The sequence below is a fragment of the Arthrobotrys flagrans genome, assembly GCF_004000055.1.
Source record: "Arthrobotrys flagrans strain CBS H-5679 chromosome Unknown unitig_1, whole genome shotgun sequence".
In the NCBI taxonomy this organism is placed as follows: Eukaryota; Fungi; Ascomycota; class Orbiliomycetes; order Orbiliales; family Orbiliaceae; genus Arthrobotrys; species Arthrobotrys flagrans.
The window spans coordinates 2,875,511-2,900,272 of NW_027137556.1; the positions used below are offsets into that span (position 1 = coordinate 2,875,511).

Genomic DNA, 24,762 nt, shown 5'->3' on the forward strand with positions numbered 1-24,762 from the left:
ATGACTGTGCTGATGTAAAATCCCGGTATGATAAATGTTGCATCAGTTGAATGGTATCAGTTTTACCCATCTTGTATAATGCCTTGTTGTTGCTCGAGTGAATATATATATATATTGAATATCAAAGAATAATTAACAAATTGAAGTATTTGAGGTAGAACTATATATCACCTCATCTCTACTTATTCTGCGATCGAAATGAACAACTCTCTCTGAAATCTGTGTTTCTGCTTACAATCCTACAATTCCCTTTTTGACGGAATTTTGACATGTTTTCTACAGCATGCGAGCTTGGTATAGCTACTATGGTACAGCGGTGGCACGACCGGGCCAGTAACATTGTGTCCAAAAGGCTCATATGTTCCTCCGGTAATTGTGCGAAGCGTTTCGACAAATATTTCGAAATCCGCTAGTTCATTATTTGTATGGTTGATGTATCTCTGCAGGATCTCTTAATTTTGTCAACAAATCAGGCAAGCAAACTTCCTAACTTCTATTCTCGTTAGTGCGGTTTCGATTCCTCCCAAAAGCTCTGCGTACTTGATGCAGCTCTCGTTCAACATGGCGACCATGAAATCGAGACTGTTTGGCTCAAATTCAATATCCTGACGCTTTTCAGGAGGAATAATAAAAAATGAAGGATGGGAGACCAAGAATGGAACTGTCAGGCTTTGGAGGTGTTTTAAGTTTGCGATTGCGGCCTGAAACCGTTCCAATTGAGGTGGGTGAGATATTGGAAGCTCGCGATCTAAGGCGCTTCTGCTACCGGTCAATCGGAGCTCTTTGAGAGATGTGGTTCGTTGTAGTGTTTTAACGACTACTCCTATATTTTTTATGATTTCGGTGGCTTCGATGGATACATTATTACAGTGAAATGGAAGCTCTAAAGATGTAAAGCATTCCAATGCAAATGTTTCCATTGGAAACTCGCAGGTGTGGTCATAGTTCGGGCAGGAGTAAGCATCTACATGAATCGATACTATATTCCTTCAAAACTTTAAGGCACTCCCACTAGCCCGCTCTAAAGGTCGCCGATTGATCAGGTGATTGTTTGTCCTCCGTCTCTCCATCATGAATTGAAATATTCATATCGATACCGAGTAAATGGAAGGAATTGTGCAAGAGTATTTGCTGGCTACAGATATGTGGCTGGTGAGTCACTAGCCTCATATGGTAGCGGCTTAGCCTTAAAGACGGGTCCTCGTGTGACGTCAGGGCTTCCAACGCGCCCAATCCAACCTCACTAGGCCAAGCTCAAGACCATTCCCGCATTCCATTGCATTTCCAACCGCCAAAACACTATGCCTTCGTATTCCATTCTATTTCCTCAATTTCCGCCCTATACCGAGTATAATCGGTATCTTGCCAAGAGCATTCAGCCATATCTCTACCTTACAAAATGCGCCATTCAATGGTAAGGTCCACGCTCTTGCGCATGCGACACTGCACCCAGAACTTTCAAACTCCTGGTTTTGGACATATATTGCACCACCAGCCTAGAATCTCCCAGGGCCATATTTGGAGGTCATTTTCTTTGCATGGAAACTTACAGGCTCGTCAACAAGTCCTTTACGGCCTAACAGCTCAACTAAAGAGCACCCCATCCCGTCTCTTCAAACTCATCTTCCCACTCCCAGCGATCCGCGAAGATGGTAATCAAGATCGTTCGTTAAGCCTCAAGGAAACCGAACACTATGAAAAAAATCTACCGTCCTCGCTATCCAAACCGTCTACGTCTGAAACTCATCTAGACCAAAAACCAAAATATTTGGTTCTTTTAATCCATCCAAACCAGCCGATTTCGCACCTTGCACAGTTGATTCAGTCTCAATTGCCAACTCTTAAGTCAGGCAGAGTCCCCAGTGTAAACTTCTACAGACCGATAGATACGCCGCCTCCAAAATCAGAGGTTATTGCACCGTCCGAGGATGAGGTTGCGAGTTCGGACGGAGAGGGGGCGCCAAGGTCTGCTCGAAGGGGGGATGTAGATGATGAGGAAGAGAGTTTAGTGCTCTGGTCAGGGAGCACTGAGATTGGTGATTTTGTGAGAGATGCCGCAGCTGGACACGAAGAGGAAAAGATGGGGCTCCAAGGTGGCTTTGTGATCGATATTGAGGGCACTGTAGACAAGAGGTAAGACATAAATGCATACTTAAGTCTATATAAATATAGTAAGCCAAAGGTGCTACAGAAGGGACTAATCCTAGAATAGTGGAGTCTGGGTTTCTGTCCCCAGTTTTAACGATAGAACCGTGTATTTGAAGAAAAGGTACAAATCGATTACGGAGGAGATTGAAGGGCTGGTTGAGCTCAAAGAGGTGAAAATATATGTCTAGATTCCCGTAGTGATATCGAAGATATCTAATAGGGAGTTTGGTTAGAAATGTGATAAATTAGCCCAGAAGACCGCACAACATATGGCTCTTGGTGGCTTCGGGGCAATGATTGGCTGGTGGGGTCTGGTATACTTTCTAACATTTAATACGTAAGTCATACTAAACTCGCAACAATCTATCTCATTGCCAAAAGCTAATCTAGGGCAACCCGTAGGTCTCTCGGATGGGGTGTGTAACGCTTCCCCGATGAAAACATTTTTTTTATTCGATATATTCGAATCTAACTGCTATTTTTATAGACACTATGGAGCCGGTAACCTACCTCGCAGGTCTCTCAGGTATTATAGCAGGCTACCTCTGGTTTCTTTACCATAACCGCGACGTCTCATATCGCTCTGTTCTGCACGCCGCAATTTCTCGACGTCAACTGGAGTTATACGACCAACACGGATTTGATATGGATAGATGGCAGGAGTTGCTAGAAGAAGGTCGATCACTAAGGCGGGAGATTAAGGTGGTGGCAGAGGAATACGGCGTTCGCTGGGATGGGAAGGCAGACTCAGAATCATCAGGTGACCTCGGATTCGTGAGCCATGATAGGAAGAAAAGAGCGGCTATGGTAGAGGAGGCATTGAAGAAAGAAGAGAAGAAAGAGAATGGAAAGGAGTCGCCAAAGAAAGGAGATGGAGATTATGACTAAACTTTGGTAAGATATATTATCTAGAATAGAGCCTAGACCAACGGGTGTTTTTTTTTTTCCCTCCTACTTTCTATACATTTAGCCAGCGAGTCGTAATTACCTAGGTTCTAAGCGCCTCTGATAAAACACTCGTTCCGTCCAACGAATTCCTTGATGAAGCTCTATAATAGCGCCTTAACATCCTCCTTCTCGGCCTCTTTCGCAAAATCCGGCCTCGGCAATTCCGCTCCAGCCGTTGTCCTTCCATACATAATTCCACCTAACCGACTTATCGGCTTCAACTTCCCAATATCCACAATTGAACCTTCACTTCCCTCAACCCACATATCCTCCCTAACGTGGAAATTCACACCTTGAGCAAATATCGTAACCCCAGTTGTCTTACCAGTCGCCGGCGAGACCCATGGATGATGCGAGACAAGCTTTGCTTCGATACTAAATGCCGATTCGGCAACCTGTGGAGGCTTAACTTTTGAGGAGGGGGCGGGGGTTAGGCCTGACAGATCGAATTCGGAGACACCGGGAGGAGCGTTTATAGAAGTGTAGTTTGCGGCCCTGGGGAGATTTTAGTATGTACTCTTAATTGAGTAGAAATGGATAAAAGAGGTTGTGGTGTGTGCATACTCCAAGAACCATTCTGAGATAACATTTATGACAAGTTCTCCAGTATCAAGAATATTTTGCAGTGTGTCCTTTTTATTTTCCATGCTGCTGGAGAAACCGATAACCCTGAAATATATACCGTCAGCTTGATTCTATATCTGTACTCAGTGAGAGATGCACTGACATCATTGGTGGATCGTGAGCAACCATTGTTGTATATGAAAACGGCGCCAGGTTTGTTGTTTTCTCATCTTTGGATATCGTTGAAACGAAGCCAATCTTTCAACAATCAAAATGCGAATTTAGCATCGAGAAGCAATCTGTGTATCATAGATAGAGCCTACAAATCTCGGCGTGATTGCCGATATCATAAGTTTGTAGTTGTCACCGACTCGTCTACCCTCAGCGTAAGGATCAATCTCGACCTTCTTCAAAGACTTCCAAGAGTCATCGGTTGCACCAGTCCCTACTCCCATAGAAGTTAAGTCAGCTGAAAGAACCGGTTGCGAAGCGTCGAGCGGGTAAAATTGCGACCCCTACCAACTTTCCACTCCGGATTGACTGTCTTATTCAAATGCCATTCAAGTTTCTCCCAATCCTCCCGTGTAGCCTCGATGGTCTTAAAATCCGGATGTCGTGACATTGTTTGCAGCTGACGGCTTAAATTCGAAAAGAAACAAGCGTGTTGGCGGTGTTGTAAATTTAAAAAGGGTTTCCAAACGAGTCGACGGAAGAGTGTAAGGGAGGTTAAAAGATATCTCTTCATGGGGAGATTTATAGGTTTTATCGGTATGAGGGGGGGGGGACCAAGGATCTTTAAATTCAAACTTAAGTACTTATTATTTTTCTAATTGTCGTGCTTGAATCGGTATTTTGAGATTACAAATCGCGCAGTTCATGCAGAGATAGACGGCTTAACCGGCCTTCTTGTAGGCTTACTAAGATTAGTAGATGTGTATAACCCTTGTAGATGTACACAAAGGGCTAGTTAGTACGAGGGTGCGCAATGCAATGATATAAAACGTGGGGGGTAAACCTTAACGACGTACTACTTGGAATCACATGTATGATTTAAGTTAATTGATTCTATATACCTTTACAGGCGGCTCCTATTCAAAATAATGCTAATAAAAGCACACATTTTTTTGCGGATCTAAAGCTAACATTTATGATATTCTAAAAGAGAGAAATACAAGAAGGCATGGCATTTCATAGGTACTATTCTGACGAAACGACTACGGATTCTATAATTATCCATGGTAACATGAAGACTTCGTTGGATTGGTCCCATGGACCCACTACGTATTTATGCGTGGGGTGTCTACAGGGTGTAATATTGCCGTTGCGAACGAGACATGGGAGCTTGCTGCCGCCCTCCAGGGAGGCCCGGTAGAGACATATGTAGGCATGGGTAAGCGGAACTCTATAGACTATGGACAGGTAAATACTTAAGTATCTATGTCGGTTTCGTATTCCACAGACTAACTTCTGGATTATATCAATCTCTGGCCTGGTACGAAGTATGCACTTGGATGCCTCATAAGTTTCAACTAACAGCTAATTTCAACTTTTCCCTCCGCTCCTATACGTACAAGTGCACCGACGTCTCATCGTATATTTGCTCGCAAGAACAAAAAAAGGCATACTCTTTGCCAAAGGAAAATATGCTCAGGTTTCAAGGTACGAGAAACTACAAAGATATCATATCATCCCAGAACCCGCCAAGCGATGGTATTTTATAAAAATCAAAAACAACCAAACAAGGTATATTATGGAATAGAACAAAAAGGCTCCAAAAAACGCCAGATGGTATAAAATGCCCCAATATGTTGTTGATATCTGTGCAAGCGGTTGAAGTTTTTGGGGGGAATTCCGGGAAATGCCACGAGATAGAAGACTATGGAGAACGCCCGGTATCACTTTTGATGTCGTCGTGCCCTCCAGGAAACGAAAAAAGTTCAAGATTAAAGGAAATATTTTGAGTGGCTCGGTGAAAAGTTGGAGGTGTCGAATAGCTAGGAGAAGTGGCTGAGGCATAATTGCGGCCCTTAATTTCCAGACCCCGATGGGTTGCCCATGAACATGTCAAGACTGTTCCCATCTTCACGAGTAGCCATTTCTGAAAGTAGTGTCATCAACGGATCAGGCTCAAGCTCTGTAGGAAGCGAATCCTTTTCTTGTACAACGCCAGGGTCTGACGAGAAGACAGCAGGGTCCATTCCGAAATCAAAGAAGTTGTTGTACGGAGTTGAGGAGAAGAAAGAATAATTCCCAGATGGCGAGAAGGTATACTTGTTCATATCGTAGGAATAAGCAGTGTTAGGCATAACTGGAGAGGTAAAGTCGAAAGGATTGTTCTCGGGAATAGAAATGGCAGGAGCGCCTCGTTGTGGTCCCATTGGTGGTGGTTGTCCTGGGTAGTGGAAGCCGGGGTGGCTGTTTTGTAGTCTTTCGCGTGTCCGCATGCGATACTGGTCTTGAGGAGAATGCTGGTTGTTCAGGGGTGTTGATCCGTCGGAGACTGAAGAGTGTCGATGTATTTTCGGGCGCTTTGTATGGCGATGATTGCCATATTCGTCGACATGTGTTATTGAGGATGCTGAGCCACCGTCCGTAGTGTTTGAAGGAGACGCATTTGGGATTTGTGGGGTGCCAACGGATGGGACAGGGGAATGGAAGATTTCTGATAGTGTAGGGTCGGCGAAAAGGTCATCAGGGCTCGAAAGACTAAGTGCGATGTTAATATTCCGAGATCTAATATCGAAAGAATAGTCACACAGGTAGAAGATGAAAGCTTACTTTTCGACCGAGAAGTCATTAAGGAATTCGAAGGGAATGAAGGCGGTATCAAAAGTTACATCATCGTAACGATCGAAAAAGTCGTCGAGGTACTTTATATCTGCTGGCGACCCTTTGGACAGACGAATGTGATTCATGTATATCCGACGTATTGTCGAGCACTAATTGCCATGTAAGTAAATGTTTCTCGGTTTATGCGAATAAAAATGGCTTCCTTCATACCTGATGGTTGATGATTGCCCACTGCCGCCTCATCCGAATAAGAAACTTGATAACCCTCAACAAGCTTTCTCTACTACCTTCAGATAAAGAATGCCCTGTATACTGAGTGCCATGCAAATGGACTGTTGCTGCGGATGTCAAACAATACGACATGAACGCAGGCCATTCTATTGAAGGCGTATTTGCTGCTTGGTATGCGAGGTCTGTTAGAGCTTTCGCATGTTGCAGACACATGTTTGTAGCTTCTTGCTGCCAGGCTTGTTGAGTTCCTGTGCCGTTTATTTCTTTGATGTCGATTGGGAGGAAGGTCCGGTACATCAGACAATGTATTAGATGATAGACGGCTTTGCTCAAGTAGAAAACTGTGGCTTCACTGCCAGATGGGAACGATGCCTTTTCCTGGGCTTTGTTTTCAAAGTACCCGGCCCACACCTTCAGCTCGTTTCTGATCATTGATAAGTTTGAGGAAGAGTGCCACGGGAAATGAGAGTCGCCTTTGACGCCGCCCTGTTGGATGTATAGAACCGTCTTTCCTAGTATTCGAACAATTTCGACTAACATAGCATTGGTATTTCGAGACGATGGGATATTGCCAAATTGCTGCCCAAATCCATCTTCTGAAAAAAGTGATTCTTCGCTTGGTTTGCCGCTTCGAAAATGTGATTCGGAGCAGGGGAAGCGTAGCTTGATCGTACAGTCGCTAATTAAAGGAGGGCGGTTCGAACCGCAAACTGCAAAGCGGTCCATCAAATAACAAGTCCAGAAGCATCTCCGTCGCACTTCACGTTCAACTGGAGTTGCTGGTGAGTTTGGTGGCAGCTCTCTGTGTAGTTCTAGAGCAAGAGCCATCCGGATTGCTGATCCTAGCTGCATAAAAGATTTCTTTCCATGCCCCAAAGCAAAATAGACATCAGAAAGTAGTATTAGTGTTAACAGATTGTCGACTGACGGCTCGTCCGCATCAACTTGGTTTCTGGCCAAATTGGCAAACCGTTCGGTGCATTCCGCTAGAGTTTTCCCTGCAGGAGGCAAGGTATACCTTTCAGAATATCAGCCACTTCGTTCGAAATATCAAATAGAGTCTAAATTTTTTGTTTTCTCGACTCACCGAATACTGGTGGCGCAGATTGCATTAAGAAGATGCTGTGGAACGCCGCCATCGTGTATCCTGCCTCTGAATGTCTTCTCGTGGATATAAGAATGAGGTTTTTTGTTCACCCGGGTAAAATATACATCCACTAGGTGGGGAACGTAATTGGCATCCATATCGACGCTGTAATGTTGTCAGTCGCACATCTTGTTAGCTTGGAATTTATTCGCAAATCGGAATTTTTATAAATGTACCTGATAGGGGTAGGAGCTAGCTCCGGGATCTCCTGCTCTATGATCACATTTTCTTCCTCGTGCTTTAGCCCCGGCTCTTCCCTTGTAGGATGCGAAGTTGTCGCAGAAGGCGGGGTGACTAGAGCAGCCGAAGCTGTATGACCATTCGCCTCGGCTTGAGTTGATTCATCCGAGGTTTTATCGTCTTCACCCGAGCCTTTTCCATCTTCTAGCCGTTTTTCTCTATTCAACTAGGATTAATATCAACTTCTACTTTGCCTAAGTATTCTCTCCCAAGTTTTGAAACTCACAAATGACCAATGCGCCGCAGCAAGTCCTCGAGAAGCTCGGTTTTCGGGCCACTAGTTTTTTTTGGTTTTGTTAGCCGAGTAGGCTTGACAGGGAGGCAAATGCCAGCCAGATTTATCGCGCATACCGTTTGCGGGGAACAGCATCTGAACGAAATGCGGAGGAGAATGTCAGCCCCAAACCAAACCAACAGATTATCAATCTGAGATATGATGTAGACAGGAAATCTTACCGTAGATGCATTCACAGTGGAAAACTTCACAAGAATTGCATTTTGGTCGTGTTCTACTGCATTTTATCTGTAGAAGAAAAAATAACCCTAGTGTCAGATAAAACGTGCGCCGTTTGACAGGATATCCACATGGCTGCTGCACCCAGATCTGAGGGCTGCAGTGCGCTTGAGGGGCGTTTGAAAAGCCAACAAACCTTTCGTTTCCGACAGGATTTGCAGTTCATGGCCTCTTTCTCTTCGCTCACCGACTTGCGGTTTGGGAGCTTCGTGATAGCGTAGACACTTCCATTTCCATTTCCATTTCCGTTTCCATTCGCTGGGTGGGACATCGCGACCGAACCATCGGCGATGGCGCCCTCGTAACTGCCGGGTATCGACTCCAGCTTCGTGCCTGCTTCTGAATCCAACTTGCGATTTTTGAGGTTTCGAGGACGCTATTTGTGCGATCCTCGTCCTTTGGGTAACCTTTGTGGTTTTCTATTCGCTGGTGCTCAATAAGGTCGTTTTAAAAGTAAACTCGTTGCTGTGATCAATCTCGAATGCTGGTGGGGCTTCGCAGGTTGGTAACAGTAATCGATAAGACGCGTGAGAACACAGTATCGATGCTTTTAATCGTGAATTTCGTTCCTGAGCTTCAATGGCTTTTGTCGACGTTAATTATTACCATTTGCGATTGTATTATCTACCCTCGAGAAAGGGCTCCAAAAGTTTTCTGACCAAGCTGCCGCAGGGAAACCTTTGAAGAATTCGAAAGCAACGAGGGCGACACCAAGATTTCGGATTGACAAGCCCGGCTAGAAAATGCGCAACCGCAAAGGGGGGAATGTGACTTCTAAACCGAATATATTGCTTGGGAGGCCCAGATCCTAGAGATCAACGACCAGAAGGGGTCACGTCGAGATTCCTGCTCCCACGGCTATATGGGGAACGAACGGCAAGGGCTCCGACGTTTGTATGGCTTCCAGTCCAAGGAAAACGAGCAGACAGGCCAAGCGCAAACGAAAAAGAAAAGAACCTGGGCGTACCAAACGGATGTCCAATTCGAGAAGAGACCGGGAAGATGTCTGGTTCTGTATCTATGACGGTTTCGCCTAAAGTGACTGTTGGGATCTGAATTCGCCTCCGATGTTGGTATTGTTATGAGAATGAGGGGGACTTCGTTCGTCAGGAGATTTTTCGGGGATGTAGATTTCTTGGAGGAGGTTACAGCGGACTTTGGCTTCTCTCGCTCGACTCAGGTCTCCGCGAGATGATCGTGCGCTAAAGTTAAGTTTCTTTTTACGGTTTTTCGAGGCAAAGATGAAGAGCACCACCACCAGGCTTATTTCAGTAGCATGCGAAGGACCATGGGTTGCAGCTCGTCTCCCCGGATCTCTCGATTTTCGCTGCTTACTGGGCCGGCGGTGTGATGGTGTGGAGCAGAAAGCCATCCTCCTAAGCCGGTCATGGGCAGGGACCTTGGAAGAAATTTTGGACAGGACCACCAAGTGGAGCCGGTGCGTTATGATGGAGCAGGGGTCTGAATGAAGCTGCACGGTCCGGGTCAACATTGAATCGAGCTCATGCATTAATACTCCTTCTCTTCGAGATGTGAGCTGTGCGCAACTTGACTAACTGCATCTCAGCAGGAAATGTATATACATGTTACATATACATGTTTCTCGACAAGAGTGCATTGACATGTACATCTCAGGATTAACCGGATTATAACATTTGCCGATGTATCAATACTGGAAGTAACACGATCGCACAAGCTATCCAACGTGAGGGCGGCTAGCTAGCCATGAGGCCGAAAGGTATGTAAATTCCGTAATCGTGATCATGCTGTCCACATGAGCTTGTACAATTATCGGGATATTCTGTTCTACGCTTGATCCGACTTTGTAACCCGAGGTCGCACGAAGAACAAGGCGTGGAACAATCCGGGGTCTCCACTTTTGGATGCACGGATTCAAACTTTGATCTTGGCGGTTTGGTTTCCACAGTTAGGCTTCACAGCTATGCGCGTTTAAAGTTTCTGTCTGGTCCTATTCCAGGACTATGAGCGTCGATATGTTCTGCAAAAGGACGCTCGAAGTCTCAAATCTGCAATCTTGTGATCTCTTGCTAACCGGGTTCGGTAGACCAGCGTGCCGTGCGCCTTCTGTATCAACACAACGGATATTGCCATTACTATGTAAAGGTGGTATTTAGAGGTAATGTACGGAGCATCGAGAGTTCTCGAATTCTTTCTCGTATTTTGAACCCCTCATCTCGAGTTTCGAGTCTCGGGCGGAGGGGCTCTCAAGTCAGAATGATCAATACTCACATTACTCTTTCGCAAGTCATGACCCCTCAGCATTCATTGATACTTATATGTCTTAATTCACAAAGGCGGGGAGTGCGGAGCCCCGGCTTGGAGATGTGGAGATGATATGATGTTCCAATGAGCATAAGACGATCGGTTATGGGCTCTCAACAGCAGATGCCTCGAAGGAGCGCTATTTGTCGACGGAACATACCCCAGTCTGCACGCACAAGGTTTTCTTCCTGCATACAGGGGCCAAGCCCGCAATAGCGGTTAAAGGCTATGAGAAACCTGGCCGTGGTGTAACCGATGCATGAAGGGGTGCATGAGCTTTTTGGTGGAGCTGGGAGGTTCGAGAGAGGTTAAAGGGAATCCCGGCCCGTGGTTCATCCACCAATGGGAGCCATGAGTATTTTTATTCGTCTTTGAGGTGAATATAAAATTTTCTTTCTCATAGTGCTGCTCCGCCAAAGATCAGATGTGTCGATAACCACGATGGCAGACTTGCCCCGAAGAAAAGTTGTACACGCGCATGTGCGTGCAGAATAGCTGTGTCAATGTATACACACAATTGTACCTTCAATGACTAGGATGATCGATTTAGTGATAGCTAAGTGAGTATTTGGGTTTTCGAAACAAAGCCGTCTTCGATGTTAACATATCAAAGCGCACACTAATCCCACTTTGTACAGAGCTGGAAAAAAAAAATCTTGAAGGACGCCGTTAGCAGAGTGAACATGTCCTTGAAAAATGCTTTGCGGGATTCTTACGATCTTAAAGGGTCGACGAAATTACTAAAATACCTCAAAGTTTGCACAAAATCTTTGGCGGATATCAAGCTTTTCAACCTAGAAGTCTCGTATCGAGTGCCCCGTGGATACCAAGACATGCATGTATTGGCGCAGCCATGGAATCAGAAATCAGATGAATCCGTAACGTCTGTACCCTGTTTTTCTTAATAGAAGTTAGGATCACGGCGTGGCTAGTGTATCCGCACCTACAAAATATGGACATGAAGGCAGACGCATGCAAGCTCGACAGCGAAATAAAACATACCCGTTGAAGCCCCATTGCATTGGAACCTTGGTTCTCATTGCCGGGGTTTGTTGTTTGGGGGGTAACTTGTGGGGTCGGCTAAAGACACTGTTCCCTGTATCATTGGGGAAGCCTTATTGGTGGGAAAACAAGAACGTCAGCGCCAGAACCAGCAGATTCTACCCCAGACTTGCCCAGCTCACCCAAAGAGGCTATCGATAGTACAAACCGGACAGCACAAGCCTGTCGCCGGACTGGGGTTTGCCATGACCCCAAAACTTTAGTCGCGAGCGAGAGGGATCTTTCGAGTTTCAACGTGATTCCTTCGTCGATGGTTTGATCGCAAGTAATAATAGCAATCGGTATGTTTCCTCGCTTCTTTCGACTATCCCGTCCGTTTTAACCCGTATCCCCCGCATGTTAGAGTCCGGGTTTTATTTTGTTTGCGACGGTTCAGGCGCTCGGCCAGCCCTGTTAACTTCAATATCGGAACTCCGGCTGGCTTGTTCCTTAATCGAGGGTACGATTTTCCAGAACACCAACTTGAACCGCTTGGCTCTCTTCCATATCCACGTTTCTTGTATATCGATCGCAAAAGTTCTGCCGGCATGCCCTACGACTTTTCCTAGCTGTAGACGTTAGCGGGTTGGCTCGTTTGGATTAGGGTCAACTTCCCCGGCTGTTGTATATTGATATTGCGGTAATTCGTAGCCCAAGGTCCGCCTTGGTCGTCGAAGGGCTCGTCCTTATTCCGGCATATCCATCCCTATCAAAACTCTGAAGCTATCAAATCCTCGAAAACCCCGGCATTCATCTTCTTAGGATTTCGTCAAGAACGACAGGCCCGCGATGGCGTCGGTAAACACCTCCAGCATGGCGAGCATTCTTGCGAATCTGCCACATGAAAATAGCATCGCAACTTTCTGCTTGTCCGGACCTCTAGTCGACAAGCTGAAGGCAATTGCAGAAGCCGGATTTCGGAGTGTCGACATATTCGAAGATGATCTATTACAATATCCAGGTCGCCCGAGCGAGATCGGTGCTCTATGCAAAGAATTGGGGTTAAAGGTCTCCATGTATCAAACATTTCGAGATTTCGAGGGTACAGCTGCTCCCGAGGCATTTGAGAAAAACATGCGAAGGTACGTTAATAATATATACCACGTCCATCCGTATCTATTTTTCCACCACGTTACCTATTAACTCCGGTCCTGCCTTAGACTTCAACAAAAGTTCAACTTTATGGACCAAGTCGGGGCTGAGCTTCTTCTCATCTGCTCTTCTTGTTCTCCTACTTCTGTGAGTATATTCTACTTATCAATCTGTGGTTATGATTAGGGTATCGTGCAAACATTATCCATAGTTAGCTAATAGAGGGGGGTAGATTGGTGACCGTACTAGAATTGTACATGATTTGAGACTTGCTGCGGAACAAGCACAATTGCAAAACAAACGGATCGGATACGAAGCTTTATCTTGGGCAAAGCACATTGATACGTGGCAGAAATCTTGGGAGGTCGTTCAAGAGGTTAACCATGTAAGTGCCTTGCCAATTCATCATCTATCGGGGTACCCTGTTAGTGCGCGGGAGACCCACCACAGATAATTCCCTCTGCAGATACGATGATGCTACTACCGTTGGACAAGATACCCCCATCTTAACTCTCCGGCGAAATATTAGTAGCAATTTCAGTGACCCGCCTATCTGACAATCTGAGTAGCCTAATCTAGGTTTGATTCTTGACACTTTCCACATATTTTCTTCTGGAGGCGACTACACTGGTCTGTCATCTGTCCCTGGTGACAAAATCTTTATGGTTCAGGTGGCAGATGCTCCAGTTCTTAACATTAGCGTTCTTGACTACTCTAGACATTGTCGTACTTTTCCAGGTCAAGGATCTTTTCCAATAGTTCCCTTCATCAGGGCCGTTGCTCAAACAGGATATCGAGGCCCACTTTCTCTCGAGATCTTGAACGACGATTTCCGGGCAGCTTCTGCAAAAGTCGTGGCTGCGGATTGTATGAGGAGTATGACATTAATGCAAGGGGATATTTTCGGAGAACACCTCCTTCCTCCACTCCCCAAGCTCTTCGGCGTCGAATTTATTGAGTTTGCCATCACAGAGAGCCATCTTTCTGAATTGGAAGAGTATTTGCAGGATCTGGGGTTTCAGAAATTCGCACAGCATAGATCAAAAAATGTCCTGCTATATCGCAGTGGCAATGTTTCTATCGTTCTCAACTATGAACCGGAGTCGCATGCCTCTTCGTTCACATTGTTGCATGGGGATTCGGTCTGTGCAATTGCTCTCCGTGTGGATAATGTTATGAGGACGCTGCACAGAGCCGAGACTTTGGGGCTTTCTATCGTTCAGCCGTTGAAACTTGGCCCCGGGGAAGCAGCCATACCAGCTGTCCGGACGCCCGACGATACTCTTTTTTACCTGGTGGAAAACGACAGCTTCTGGGCACAAGACTTCCTGCCATGCCAGGCCACTAACAATGGTGCCGCTACACATTTTGCCGGTTATGTTCCGACTTTCGATGGCGTCGACCATGTCTCCCAGTTCCTTGACCGGTTATCCATTGACCAGATGGTCTTGTTCTTGAGGTCCACATTTGGACTGATCAACCACGAAATCTTCCAACCCGAGGACCCCTTTGGCGCACCAGCTACAAGAGCCTTGGTATCCGGCTCCGGCTCCGCTCGTTTCCTTCTTCGCGCCCTGGATGAGAAGAATTTTAATGTTAGCAAGTTAGCACGAGGCTCTCCAGGCTGCGTCGTCAACCACATCGCCTTCTCTACCAACGACATATTCGAAACTGTGGACAGAATTCGACGGACTGGTCACACAAGTCACTTCCTCCGCGTCCCTGCGCACTACTACGACGAACTTCACCAGCGATATGACCTTTCTCGAGATTTTATCAAGAAGCTCCGGATTCATAACGTTCTCTATGACCGTGATGAGAAGGGAGAATATCTTCATCTCTCTACCGACCAGTTCTACGACCGTTTCTTTTTCGAAATTGTGCAGAGAATCAATGGATATGATCATTTCGGCGCTGTCAATTCAAGTCTGAGGATGGTGGTGCAGTCTGAGAGGAGAATGCTAAACCAGACCGTTCGCTCTCGCGTCAACTCTCCGGCCCCGTCAAGATCCGCTTCTCACGAAGGAGCTTTACAAGTTCGCTACTGGGTCATATTGGTTCTGTTCAATACTGGTTGCGAAGAAATCGTGGATGTTGTTGCAGACGTTTTGGGCAAGCCGAAAGTTATCGTGACAACTGCCAGCGAGCTTAGCCAGATTGACGGCCACCCGGTCGTTGGTGTACCCGCCTCTCTCGCAAACGGTCCTCTCCAGAACGAAATCCTACAGAGAGATCGAAGTCAAGTCTTGCTCATCAATACCTACGCAGTCGACGCAAAGGATGACGGAAACCTGCAGATGTCTGATGATGCGGACTTCGAGTACTTGTACCCCTCTCGACGCATCTCAAGACGTGATTTGACAAGATTCTTATCTTTCATCCTGGGTCAATCAAACAAGCATGCCGAGATCTGTAAGAAGTCACGAAGTGTCTGTCTCGCCCTTACATTCTCTGATGTCAGAATTGCACTTGCAAATCTTGATATCTTAACTGTTGGGTCGGATAGCATTGAATTCCGTGCGGATCTGTTGAAGGAGCCCGTCGGTGGTGGAAAGTACTCAGATATACCGAGCATCAAGTACGTTGGAGAGCAGTTGATGGCCCTGAGACAGTCTACTGAGTTGCCGATTGTTTTTACCTCAAGATCTTCTCGAGAAGGTGGAAGGTAAGTTTATTCTATAATTTAACATTCTCGGAGGATACTGCTTACAAAAACATCCCGATAGCCTTCCTCTGGACTCAGATTACGCTGGATTCCACTTTTATAAGAAAGCTATCCAATGGGGCTGTGAATATATCGATGTCGAAGTGCGAAATGACGAGGAGATCCGCTCCGACCTCGCCACCCGGAAAGGAAATACCAAGATGATTGTATCCTACCACGATCACAGCGGTCGTTTTAAATGGACTGGTAGCGAGATCCACAGACGCTACCATGAAGCTCGAAGGCATGCGGATATTGTCAAATTCGTCGGTTTCGCCAACAGTCTCTCCGACAACTACGACCTCGAGCATTTCCGTTCCAGTGTTGAAGCTTCTTACAACCACCCTCTAATCACCCTCAATGCCGGCCAAATCGGTCAGCTCTCTCGTCTCTTCAATACCTTCTTAACTACCGCTACACACCCACTTCTTCCTATTGCAGGTGCACCTGGTCAATTGAGTGCAGCCGAGATCAATGGTGCGCTGCACATAATCGGCCAGCTCCCAAAGAAGCATATCTATAGCATCGGTACACCCCGCGCTGTTCCAATGACGCAGTTCTTCGAAAAGTGCTTTAAGGAGCTTGGCCTACCGCACAACTACTCCTGCTTGGAAAGGATTTCCGAACACTCAATTTATTCCTTCAGTCAGCAGCCCTATTTCGGTGGAGCTATTCTCGACCCTCCTCTTTTGTCAAAGCCTAGCTATATCCACGAATATACTAGCGCAGCTCGCGGAACCGGCATCATCGATACAATTTTTGTTCAGCGGGAAGGAAATCAACAAACTCTCGTTGGTGACAATGCATCTGCAAAGGGTATCAAGCTCGCTTTGACTCGAGAGTTCGCACCAGCTGCCTTCGACGAGAAGCCGGTACTTGTCGTTTCCAATAGCTTCGAAGAAGCCGCTGCGGCCATCTATGCTCTTAGAGAACTCGGTTGCGGGACTCTCTACACCGTTGGCTTCAAAATCCCACAAACCAACGAAGCAGCTGCAAACGCTGAATATTGTAATTCTCAGCAGATGGTGGAAAGACTCCCGCATCCGTTCGTCATGGTTTCGGCGGTCTCGGCAGAGCACGCTTATGTTATCCACCCACTTCTTCGCATTATCAACAGCCATAGTCAGCCAATCCAGGGTGGGAAGATATTCTTGGACTTGAGTAACGGTCCTAAGCGTGGTGACCCTCTCGGCGTGGCTGCTGCTACCGGGTGGACTACTTTTGGAATCGCAGATGTGGCCGCCTGGACCACTGTTAGACAGTTACAAAACTTGGTTGGCCAGAGTGTTCCGTATGACTTTGTGAGGATGGCGAGTGGACGTGGACTGTTCTAGGCGGGCTTTACATTTCATTCTCTCCGCGTCGATTTCTACAGGGGATCCTTTATCCGGAAGATGAATGGTATATGTGATGTAAGATATTGGAAAAAATTTGTTCTTCAGATTTTTTTGTCGTTCTAATATTCTATACCCTCCTTTGCAGCAGCTTTGCGCCAGCCATATGCATCAACTTTTTGATTATTATTTTCTGTATTGATTACCATTTTTTGTATACCCTTGGACCATGCTCTGATAATTCGGTTTTGTACAAACTCAGTTTCTGTATTGAAGGTCCAACTTATGATTGCCGAGTCCGGTGCACTGGTACGATCATCGAGTCTGTGTAAGCTAACGCTGTTGAATTATTTTTCTTTTCATAATCTCATTGTCAGATTCATGAAGTGTAAAAGTACCTCTAGTAGCTACGGTACTAGACCTATTTTATAAAGGGGCCGCTCATGCATGAAAAACAAAACGTAAGTATTAATAATACAAAACGTTAAACCCAGCTGGCCGGCGGCTATTAACTGACTTCTAGGCATCTGACTTCGATGAATTCATGAGGCCCGAATACTCCAGCGCAAATGTTGCGACCTCAGGGTCTATAAAACAATGCTTTTCCTTTGAAAAAAATGCAGAACCCCTTTACAAACCGAGAAAACAAATGCCTGTCTAAAAAGACTTAATCTTACCGCGTCCTAGAACGCGCATCGCAATATCAAACCATTGTATATCTTCAGGGGAGATTCCACTGTCGATATTCTTCCATCGTTGCGCAGTAAGGGAACGGATTCGATTTCGAAGTATACGAATAGCAACCATCCCTTTCCAACTTTCAAACACAAAACGGATACGGTTGCCGTCAACGATCATAGCACCGGCGTAGAGCTACAATTGACAGCATGATATTAGTAAATCCTAGAGATAAATGGGTAAATGGATATGAAACACTGTACCTTAAATTCAGCGTCACCACATAGCAATGCCAATGCAATATCATTAACCCGATTCGTCTCATATGCATCGCAGTATTTGCTGCTCGATTGGAAGATATTGTAATAAGATAGCCAGTCGATACGGTTGTTCTTTCGATTTACTGAAGTAATCGCGACATTGAGACTCTGGTTGTTCGCGATATTCTTCCATCCCTTCCCATCCCTCGAAATGATTTTCGGATAAAAACCAGCAGCAATGGTAGAACAGACCAGATCTTCGTTTTTACTGTTGAAATCATATCGGCCGGGGACAATAAAGAATTGGGTTTTCCCACGACGCAGATATCTGGCTCGATTAAGGCGGATACGTTCTTCAGGTTCCAGTCGCATGATGCCGCTGTCTGCTAGAGCTACAAAGAGTTGGGTCTTCATTTCTTCGATTGCAGCTAAGTTTCGGGAGCTCAAGTAGTTCTTGTTACAAAACTCATATTCGTTGACACCTTTCGTTTCGACGGCTCGACGCCAACCGCTGTAAGCTGAATATGTAGTGAGGAGATCGGAGTCGCCTGTTTTCCAGGTAAGTCTAGTGGCTTCGGCTTGTTCACGCTTGCCAAATGGTTGGACCCATGGGGACTTGGAGGATAGGATGGCTGCAATAGTCACGCAGACATCGACGCACCCATAAAGGGAGCTTAGCAGGAGGAGCTTGCCGAGGTAAACATCGAGAGGGAGTTGGGCTAAGTGTCTTCCCAACGGTGTTAAATCCTCGTTTGGCGTCAATGCTTTAACCTGTAGGTTAATTAAATAGTAAGCTACCGTCCTTTCAAAACAATGGTGTTACGATGTGCATACCTCTAGCAGAGAATCGATTGCTCGAGAGACATTCTTGGGTGTAGGAGGGTCAAGAGCTGATGACAAGGTTTCTTCAATCCCTCCCAGCTTGCATATCTTGATTCGCAAAATAAGGTCTTGGAGTGACAGTCGAAGCATTTCTGGAACTTGTTGTTCTGGGAACTGTGGTTTATGTTAGCGTGTCGAATCTAAATTTATGGAATACCTAGCAGGGGCATTTCATACATAGCTATTAAATCTTTCCTGTGTCACAAGATGAAAGCATAGCCCTTCTTGGACTCTACCAGCTCTACCTCGTCTTTGCTTCGCATTAGCTTTAGAGATGAAGGTTTCGATGAGTCTTGACAATTGCTTCTTTTCATCGAATCTCATTTCCTTGGATTTGCAGGTATCGATCACACATGTGATATCTGGAATAGTGATACCTGTCTCAGCAATGTTGGTTGCAAGTACGACTTTTCGACAGCCTTCGGGAGGTAGAAGGAAAGCTTGTTCTTGTTCTTCAGTTGCGATTGTTGAATGCAACGCGTGGACTTCCCACCCGGCTTGGAAATTGGGATCGCCTAGCAAGGCACTGTGCAATTTTCTTATCTCGTTGAGGCCAGGTAGGAATACCAAAATTGCTCTGCTGAAGGGAACGTAGTCAGGGTTCGTAGCAATGCTAGTCAGGAGTTGTACAATTAGATCGTAGTTGATAGCCCACTCATCGAATCGAGCCATTGTTTTGCGTGTCTGGAGGCTGTAACCCTCATAGCTCGACGCCGAGGCTGGCCCAGTTTCTTCAATGGCATCCATATCAAAGTCATCAACTTGGCGGCGGTTGCGGCGAGCTGAATCATCTGAGAGGATAAACCCAGACAATTCTATCGCATCCTCCAAGTAAAAGGTTCGGACGGGAAATGTTCGTCCTGGAATCTGGAAAACTGGAGCGTTGTCTAAGTACTCTGAGAATTTATTGGCATCGACTGTCGCCGACATCAGGATGACCTTGAGGTCCTGTCGGACTGCAAGTAGTTTCTTCAGAACAAGAAGCAAGAAATCACTTTCAATTGACCGTTCGTGGACTTCATCAAGAACCAAATGTGTGATTTCTCGAAGGTTGTTACCGCGCTCTAGCATACGCATGACAATACCAGTCGTAGCATAGATCAGACGAGTCTTTGAAGTAAATTTTCCTTCGAGTCGAATAGAGTATCCGACGAGGGAGCGGTTAGTGCCCAGATCCGTTCCCATTTCTCCAAGCTCTTCGCACACCCTCTTTGCTAGCGAAATGGCTGAAATACGTCTCGGTTCCGTAACGAATATGCGGCACGATTCCCCAGCAGCAAGGCAATTCTCGAGAATATACGCCGGTAGCTGGGTGCTCTTTCCGCACCCTGTTTCACCACAAACAATAGTGACCTGATTTTCACCGATGGCTTGTAGGAGCTGCTCTCGGTATGCCCAGATAGGCAGGCACATCCTCCCTTGAAGCATGTAGTGATACATTGGATTCGTGACCTTTGCTTCGTATGTGTTCCGTATCTGTTGTGTCGTCATGAATTCCAAAGCCTCGTAGAATATCTTCTTGCCGTCTCCGACTTCGGCTTCCAGGCCGGTTCTTCCTTTATCATCCGGAGGGCTTGCATTCTGCATGATATCCTCCGTCGCACTTCGTACCCACTTCAACAGTCGTTTCTCATGTTTGTCGGCCTCCAGTTTTGTCTCTGTTACTAACTCTTGCCAATACCCCCTCCAAACACTATTTAGACGCAAGTAGAGTTTTTCTTCGGGAAAGAGTTGATAGAGAACAACGGTAGCCAATAAGTAGTCGGCTTGTAATTTTGTAGGACACGAAATATTAACCATCCTAAACCGTGTCGTGATAGATTTCCCATCGTGAGATTTGAGGGTATGAATCGAGTAGCATATGTCTTCCCTTCTCTCTTCCCCTTCTTTAAACTCGCTGGTTTCTGATGGAAATACGGTAGGCAAGTTTCCTGACAACGGCCATGTTACGTAAATCTCGGACTGGAAATTTGCATTGTTGCTAATATCCCTGGTGGTAACTTTGGCGCCTGCGTAGCGACCCCCTACTGCTTCCTCGAGAACCTTCTTCGAAGATGGGTTGATTTCAGAGGTTTTCCCGAAGTCTCGAACGAAAGTTGTGGTATTAGTTGACGTTTTGGGTTCTTCGTTTTCTGGATCCGCGTTGAAAATGGTGCCGAAAGCCCCGCCATCTGTACTAGAAGCACTAGCTCTACTAGATGCCCTGCTTCTGTTGCGCCCAAGCTTCATGCCCCCGAATCCGGTGATCGTTGCCTCGTCCCCAGAGCCTTCATTCACACTGCTGCCGGTACGACTCCTAGAATTACTCCCGGTTCGCTGTTTGTTCTCACCACCGGCAGCTTTCCTAGCTCTTGAACGAGCGATGGCGATTGACTTTTGCCTTTCTTCCTCTACATCTCTCTCCCAGAGTTCAGCAGCCTGCTGTTGGTCGAACAAAGGATCCGTTTTGAGTTTCTCCAACTTGGATTTTAAGATCGAGAGCTGCTGAGAACGCTCCTTCGTTAGAGGCAAAGATTGAGAGATGCAGACCCCGGAATTGCCTTTCTTTTTCGACTTTTTAGAGGGCCCCGCTGTCCAAACCCCCGTAATCTTACTCGTCTTTCGCATATATCTGAGATACTGCGATACCAGTATGGCAGGGTCTAGGTTGTCTTCTTCGTAGTCGCTCTCCGAAGATATATCATCTTCTGGAATTTCATCGGGCTCTTTTCGTAGCGTTTCAGCCGGAATCTCCGTGGGCACATCGGCAGGGAGGATATCCAGAAGATTTTTATCCCCAATCTTAGCAGGCGGGTCGCCAGTGGCAACCTGAAAAATTTGTTGTCCATTTTTAGGAGGTCTGAAATTTTGGCTGGTGAAGCTTGGAAGCTGGTCCTCCGGGTAAGAAAGAATCAGGTATTCGATAGCATCTTCGGGCGCCGAGATCCCCAATGCGATAACTTCTTTGATATGTGATTCTCTGAACCCGAGGTCCGATAGAGTGTGGTACAGCTTCCAGACCTCGAGGGAGTATGCTGTCTCATCAGAGGCCGTTACCGTATGCTTGGCCTCATCGCTCTCACGATGCATCTGAAGAATGTGTTCGACATCACGTTCGTCCAGCCAGTCTGAAACATTGAAAGAAGTACACCCGGTATTTCCAGTCGCTCTCAGAGTCCGTCTGTCTCCTTCGTATTTGGTGATCACTTTCCTTGCTTCCCGAAACACCTTATCACCGTTCTTTTCGAGGAACTCTTGGAGTTCATTATCTTCAAGTTGTGCAGCATAATCCTCTGGACTAAGCGATTTTCCGTTGTCTGCTCCCGAGCTCTTTGCCGCTGCTTGTCTCGCAGCCTCTTCCTCGGCCGCCACCGCAGCAGCAGCTTTCCTCTCCTCCTCTTCAGCTGCCAATCGCGCCTTCTCTTCCTCCGCTTGTTGTAGTTTGGCCTTCGATGGCAATGATGTTGTCATGGGCGCTCTTGCGGGGTTCGCAGGCGTCTTCTTCTTCGAACCTTTCTTTGGCGGCATCGCAAACCAATTCCACGGCCCGTAAGTCGGCCGCTAACACTGCTTTATTCCCAATTGATATATAGGTGATGATAGAAGCTAGCTAGTAGTAGTCGAAATGATATCAAATTAAGTGATACTCTCGTCGTATGAAAGTATGATGAAGGATGAAAAAAAAATCCGATGGATGAAAACTTCGAAAGGTCTATGGTTTCCTCTTTGACCTCCTTTCCAAGATATATATGTCAGAGATCGGTCCACAAGGGTTCCGAGAAATGTTTGCCATCGCTTCCTGGTCAACCCGCTGCAGTAATGAGTCTTTGGTGCTATTTGACGTCTTGATTCAGGCAAGCTATGCAACTGAGCTTATGCGCATCCCTGTCAGCGTGAGGTTCAATTTGTGAGTCAGGCTGTGTTGCCAGCTGCTTAGCGGATGTTGAGTTCGCAACGCAAAGCCGTTCAAAATGCAACAAAGTCAAGTTTTAATTTCTGGCTTCGAGCACACCGGTGAAGGCCACTCTGGACCGAGACTGGTTTCAAGGCAAATTTAGATCTATTTATGAGCTCCTTCGATATTGTTACTAATTTAGATTGTAATTCTTAATAATATTTGTAAATTAAACAGCTAAAGTATCAAACATCAGTTTTTTTATTTCCATGTGGGTGTAGGTTTCCGATGACTTAGCGTAGCGAGCCTCTTAAACTTAGCTAGGTCGGTTTCTATTTCTGATTCACGAACAATCGATAGTATAGTCATTACACTTTCAAGCCCAAGTCCGGTTTGGTGGACCGCTTTCAATAACCCCTTGATTCCCTTTCTTACCATCAGCATCCTCTAGCTCGTCCTCAAGAACGCACAGCTTCCTCTTCGTCCCCAAAGATGCCTTAAACTCCTCCAATTCCACTTTTCTACCTTCAATCGCAGTCTCAATATTCCCCACAAGCTCCTTCATAAACGCCCTCAAACACTGATTATGAGGAACATTTATAGACCCACTTTCATCCCAATAATGTCCTATCTGAATGGCTTTAATGCGCTCGCTAAGTTCGTATAGAGATAACGCATCGCTTTTATCTTTAACTGGGAAAATTCCTTTGTAGTGTAACCGGCGAATGAATGAGCCGTACAATGCGATATCACAGATTGTACAGTCGTTGTACTTTTTACACCTGCCCTGGTTGCCGTAGACGAGACCGAACGTGTGGTTTTTGATCTGGTCGTTGACGGCTTTAACCAGATCCGTGCGTTTTTCTTCCCATTCGGCCATGAAGTGGGCTGTCCGAAGTTAATAGTTAGTTACTCCTGAGACTTTGGGGTGGGCGATTGACTTGCCATATAATCGATCCGGAAGGCAAGTTGGCCCTTGAACAACTTCATCCTCTTCTTCAGACTTTGCCTTCGGCTGCCAGATCATCAAATAAGTCCGATAGGCCCGCGGGAATACCTTCTCAAGGTTGAACACAAAAGAAACATAAAGTAGCATCTGAGCTATATTCGGCTTGTCGCCACCATGAAGTCCATTTCCTCTCTCTCCAACATCTTCCTCGTTCTCGGGCTGATATTCAAACGAATATTGATAAAACCCATTCCAGAAAGCCTGACTTTCGGCCTCCTTGAGATCTGCCGCGAATTCGTTGATCAAAGGCTTTGCAACATCGACGCAGTCGTATTTATCACAGACGAGAGCTAGACGAAAGACTTTTTTCAGTCCTAGGAGTTTCGGAATATGGCACTTTTGGAAATGTATGAGCCTGAATAAAATCTCCAATGCCTCTGGATCGTCGTCGTGTAACAAAATAGTAAGGTTACCGTGCTCGTCGTTTTCCTTTTTCCAAGGCGAAGAAGGATCAACCATTCTGGCTAAAACAGAGGATGCAAGGCGTAGTGTAGACTCAGAAACACGAAAGATATGCCGTTTGGTTCCGGTGGAGCTACCTGCCGATAAGGAAACTTGGCAGGTGTGGTTCTTGTCGATGTCGTAGTATTTCGTGGATTCGACTACCTCGCCACCCGAGAGCTCGGCCATTGCGGTTCGCAATTTTTTGACTGCCATATGAGCTGAAGCCAACAAAGCCTCAAGCGTGAGGCCGATCGCTTGCAGAACTATTTTGGCAGTTTGAGCGTTTTCGTGAATCTAAGTCTATCTGTGAGTCCGTAGTTGCTCTGTGAAGGTTGGGGGTTTCTAAAACACTTCTTAACCAGACTACTATCGCTAGATACACGTGTATATAGATCAACCAATCGAATCATCTATAACGATGCTAGAATCCAATGGAGGTATATTATAGACCAATAGTGCTCTAGAAGCTATAGTGGGAATCCGGGTGTTTCGTTCAACATGTAGCAGCGACCGGTTAATACGTAGCCCAAACATCAGCCCAGTCAGTCTTAAGATCTCAGTTAATTGCAAAGCTTACAA

General features: G+C 46.1%; 6 protein-coding genes across 7 annotated transcripts; 2 read left to right on the plus strand and 4 right to left on the minus strand.

Annotated features, from left to right (window-relative positions):
- Positions 1 to 1,399: 1,399 nt before the first annotated feature.
- On the plus strand, positions 1,400 to 3,036 carry DFL_008857 (uncharacterized protein; the record flags this gene model as incomplete). Its single annotated transcript, XM_067638650.1, has 6 exons — positions 1,400 to 1,414; positions 1,553 to 2,133; positions 2,213 to 2,318; positions 2,382 to 2,485; positions 2,551 to 2,564; positions 2,636 to 3,036. The coding sequence occupies 6 exons, from the start codon at positions 1,400 to 1,402 to the stop codon at positions 3,034 to 3,036; spliced, it is 1,221 nt and encodes a 406-aa protein (XP_067486518.1).
- Positions 3,037 to 3,197: 161 nt separating this feature from the next.
- DFL_008858 (uncharacterized protein) lies at positions 3,198 to 4,282 on the minus strand (the record flags this gene model as incomplete). 2 transcript variants are annotated; one of them, XM_067638652.1, is made up of 5 exons in its annotated part: positions 3,198 to 3,591; positions 3,661 to 3,765; positions 3,824 to 3,918; positions 3,984 to 4,105; positions 4,180 to 4,282. In XM_067638652.1, the coding sequence occupies 5 exons, from the start codon at positions 4,280 to 4,282 to the stop codon at positions 3,198 to 3,200; spliced, it is 819 nt and encodes a 272-aa protein (XP_067486520.1). The 2 variants fall into 2 exon arrangements, with proteins under 2 accessions (XP_067486520.1, XP_067486519.1); XM_067638651.1 differs by having other exon boundaries at positions 4,174 to 4,282.
- Positions 4,283 to 5,687: 1,405 nt separating this feature from the next.
- On the minus strand, positions 5,688 to 8,853 carry DFL_008859 (uncharacterized protein; the record flags this gene model as incomplete). The annotated part of the gene is made up of 9 exons (XM_067638653.1): positions 5,688 to 6,366; positions 6,439 to 6,599; positions 6,661 to 7,699; positions 7,769 to 7,933; positions 8,005 to 8,226; positions 8,295 to 8,345; positions 8,420 to 8,438; positions 8,525 to 8,591; positions 8,719 to 8,853. 9 exons carry the CDS (start codon positions 8,851 to 8,853, stop codon positions 5,688 to 5,690), a joined length of 2,538 nt encoding a protein of 845 aa, XP_067486521.1.
- Positions 8,854 to 12,695: 3,842 nt separating this feature from the next.
- Positions 12,696 to 17,036, plus strand: DFL_008860 (uncharacterized protein; the record flags this gene model as incomplete). The annotated part of the gene is made up of 5 exons (XM_067638655.1): positions 12,696 to 12,988; positions 13,067 to 13,145; positions 13,231 to 13,383; positions 13,568 to 15,663; positions 15,725 to 17,036. 5 exons carry the CDS (start codon positions 12,696 to 12,698, stop codon positions 17,034 to 17,036), a joined length of 3,933 nt encoding a protein of 1,310 aa, XP_067486522.1.
- Positions 17,037 to 17,693: 657 nt separating this feature from the next.
- DFL_008861 (uncharacterized protein) lies at positions 17,694 to 22,363 on the minus strand (the record flags this gene model as incomplete). Its single annotated transcript, XM_067638656.1, has 4 exons — positions 17,694 to 17,909; positions 17,978 to 18,745; positions 18,809 to 18,970; positions 19,034 to 22,363. 4 exons carry the CDS (start codon positions 22,361 to 22,363, stop codon positions 17,694 to 17,696), a joined length of 4,476 nt encoding a protein of 1,491 aa, XP_067486523.1.
- Positions 22,364 to 23,106: 743 nt separating this feature from the next.
- Positions 23,107 to 24,369, minus strand: DFL_008862 (uncharacterized protein; the record flags this gene model as incomplete). The annotated part of the gene is made up of 2 exons (XM_067638657.1): positions 23,107 to 23,618; positions 23,676 to 24,369. The coding sequence occupies 2 exons, from the start codon at positions 24,367 to 24,369 to the stop codon at positions 23,107 to 23,109; spliced, it is 1,206 nt and encodes a 401-aa protein (XP_067486524.1).
- Positions 24,370 to 24,762: the final 393 nt, after the last annotated feature.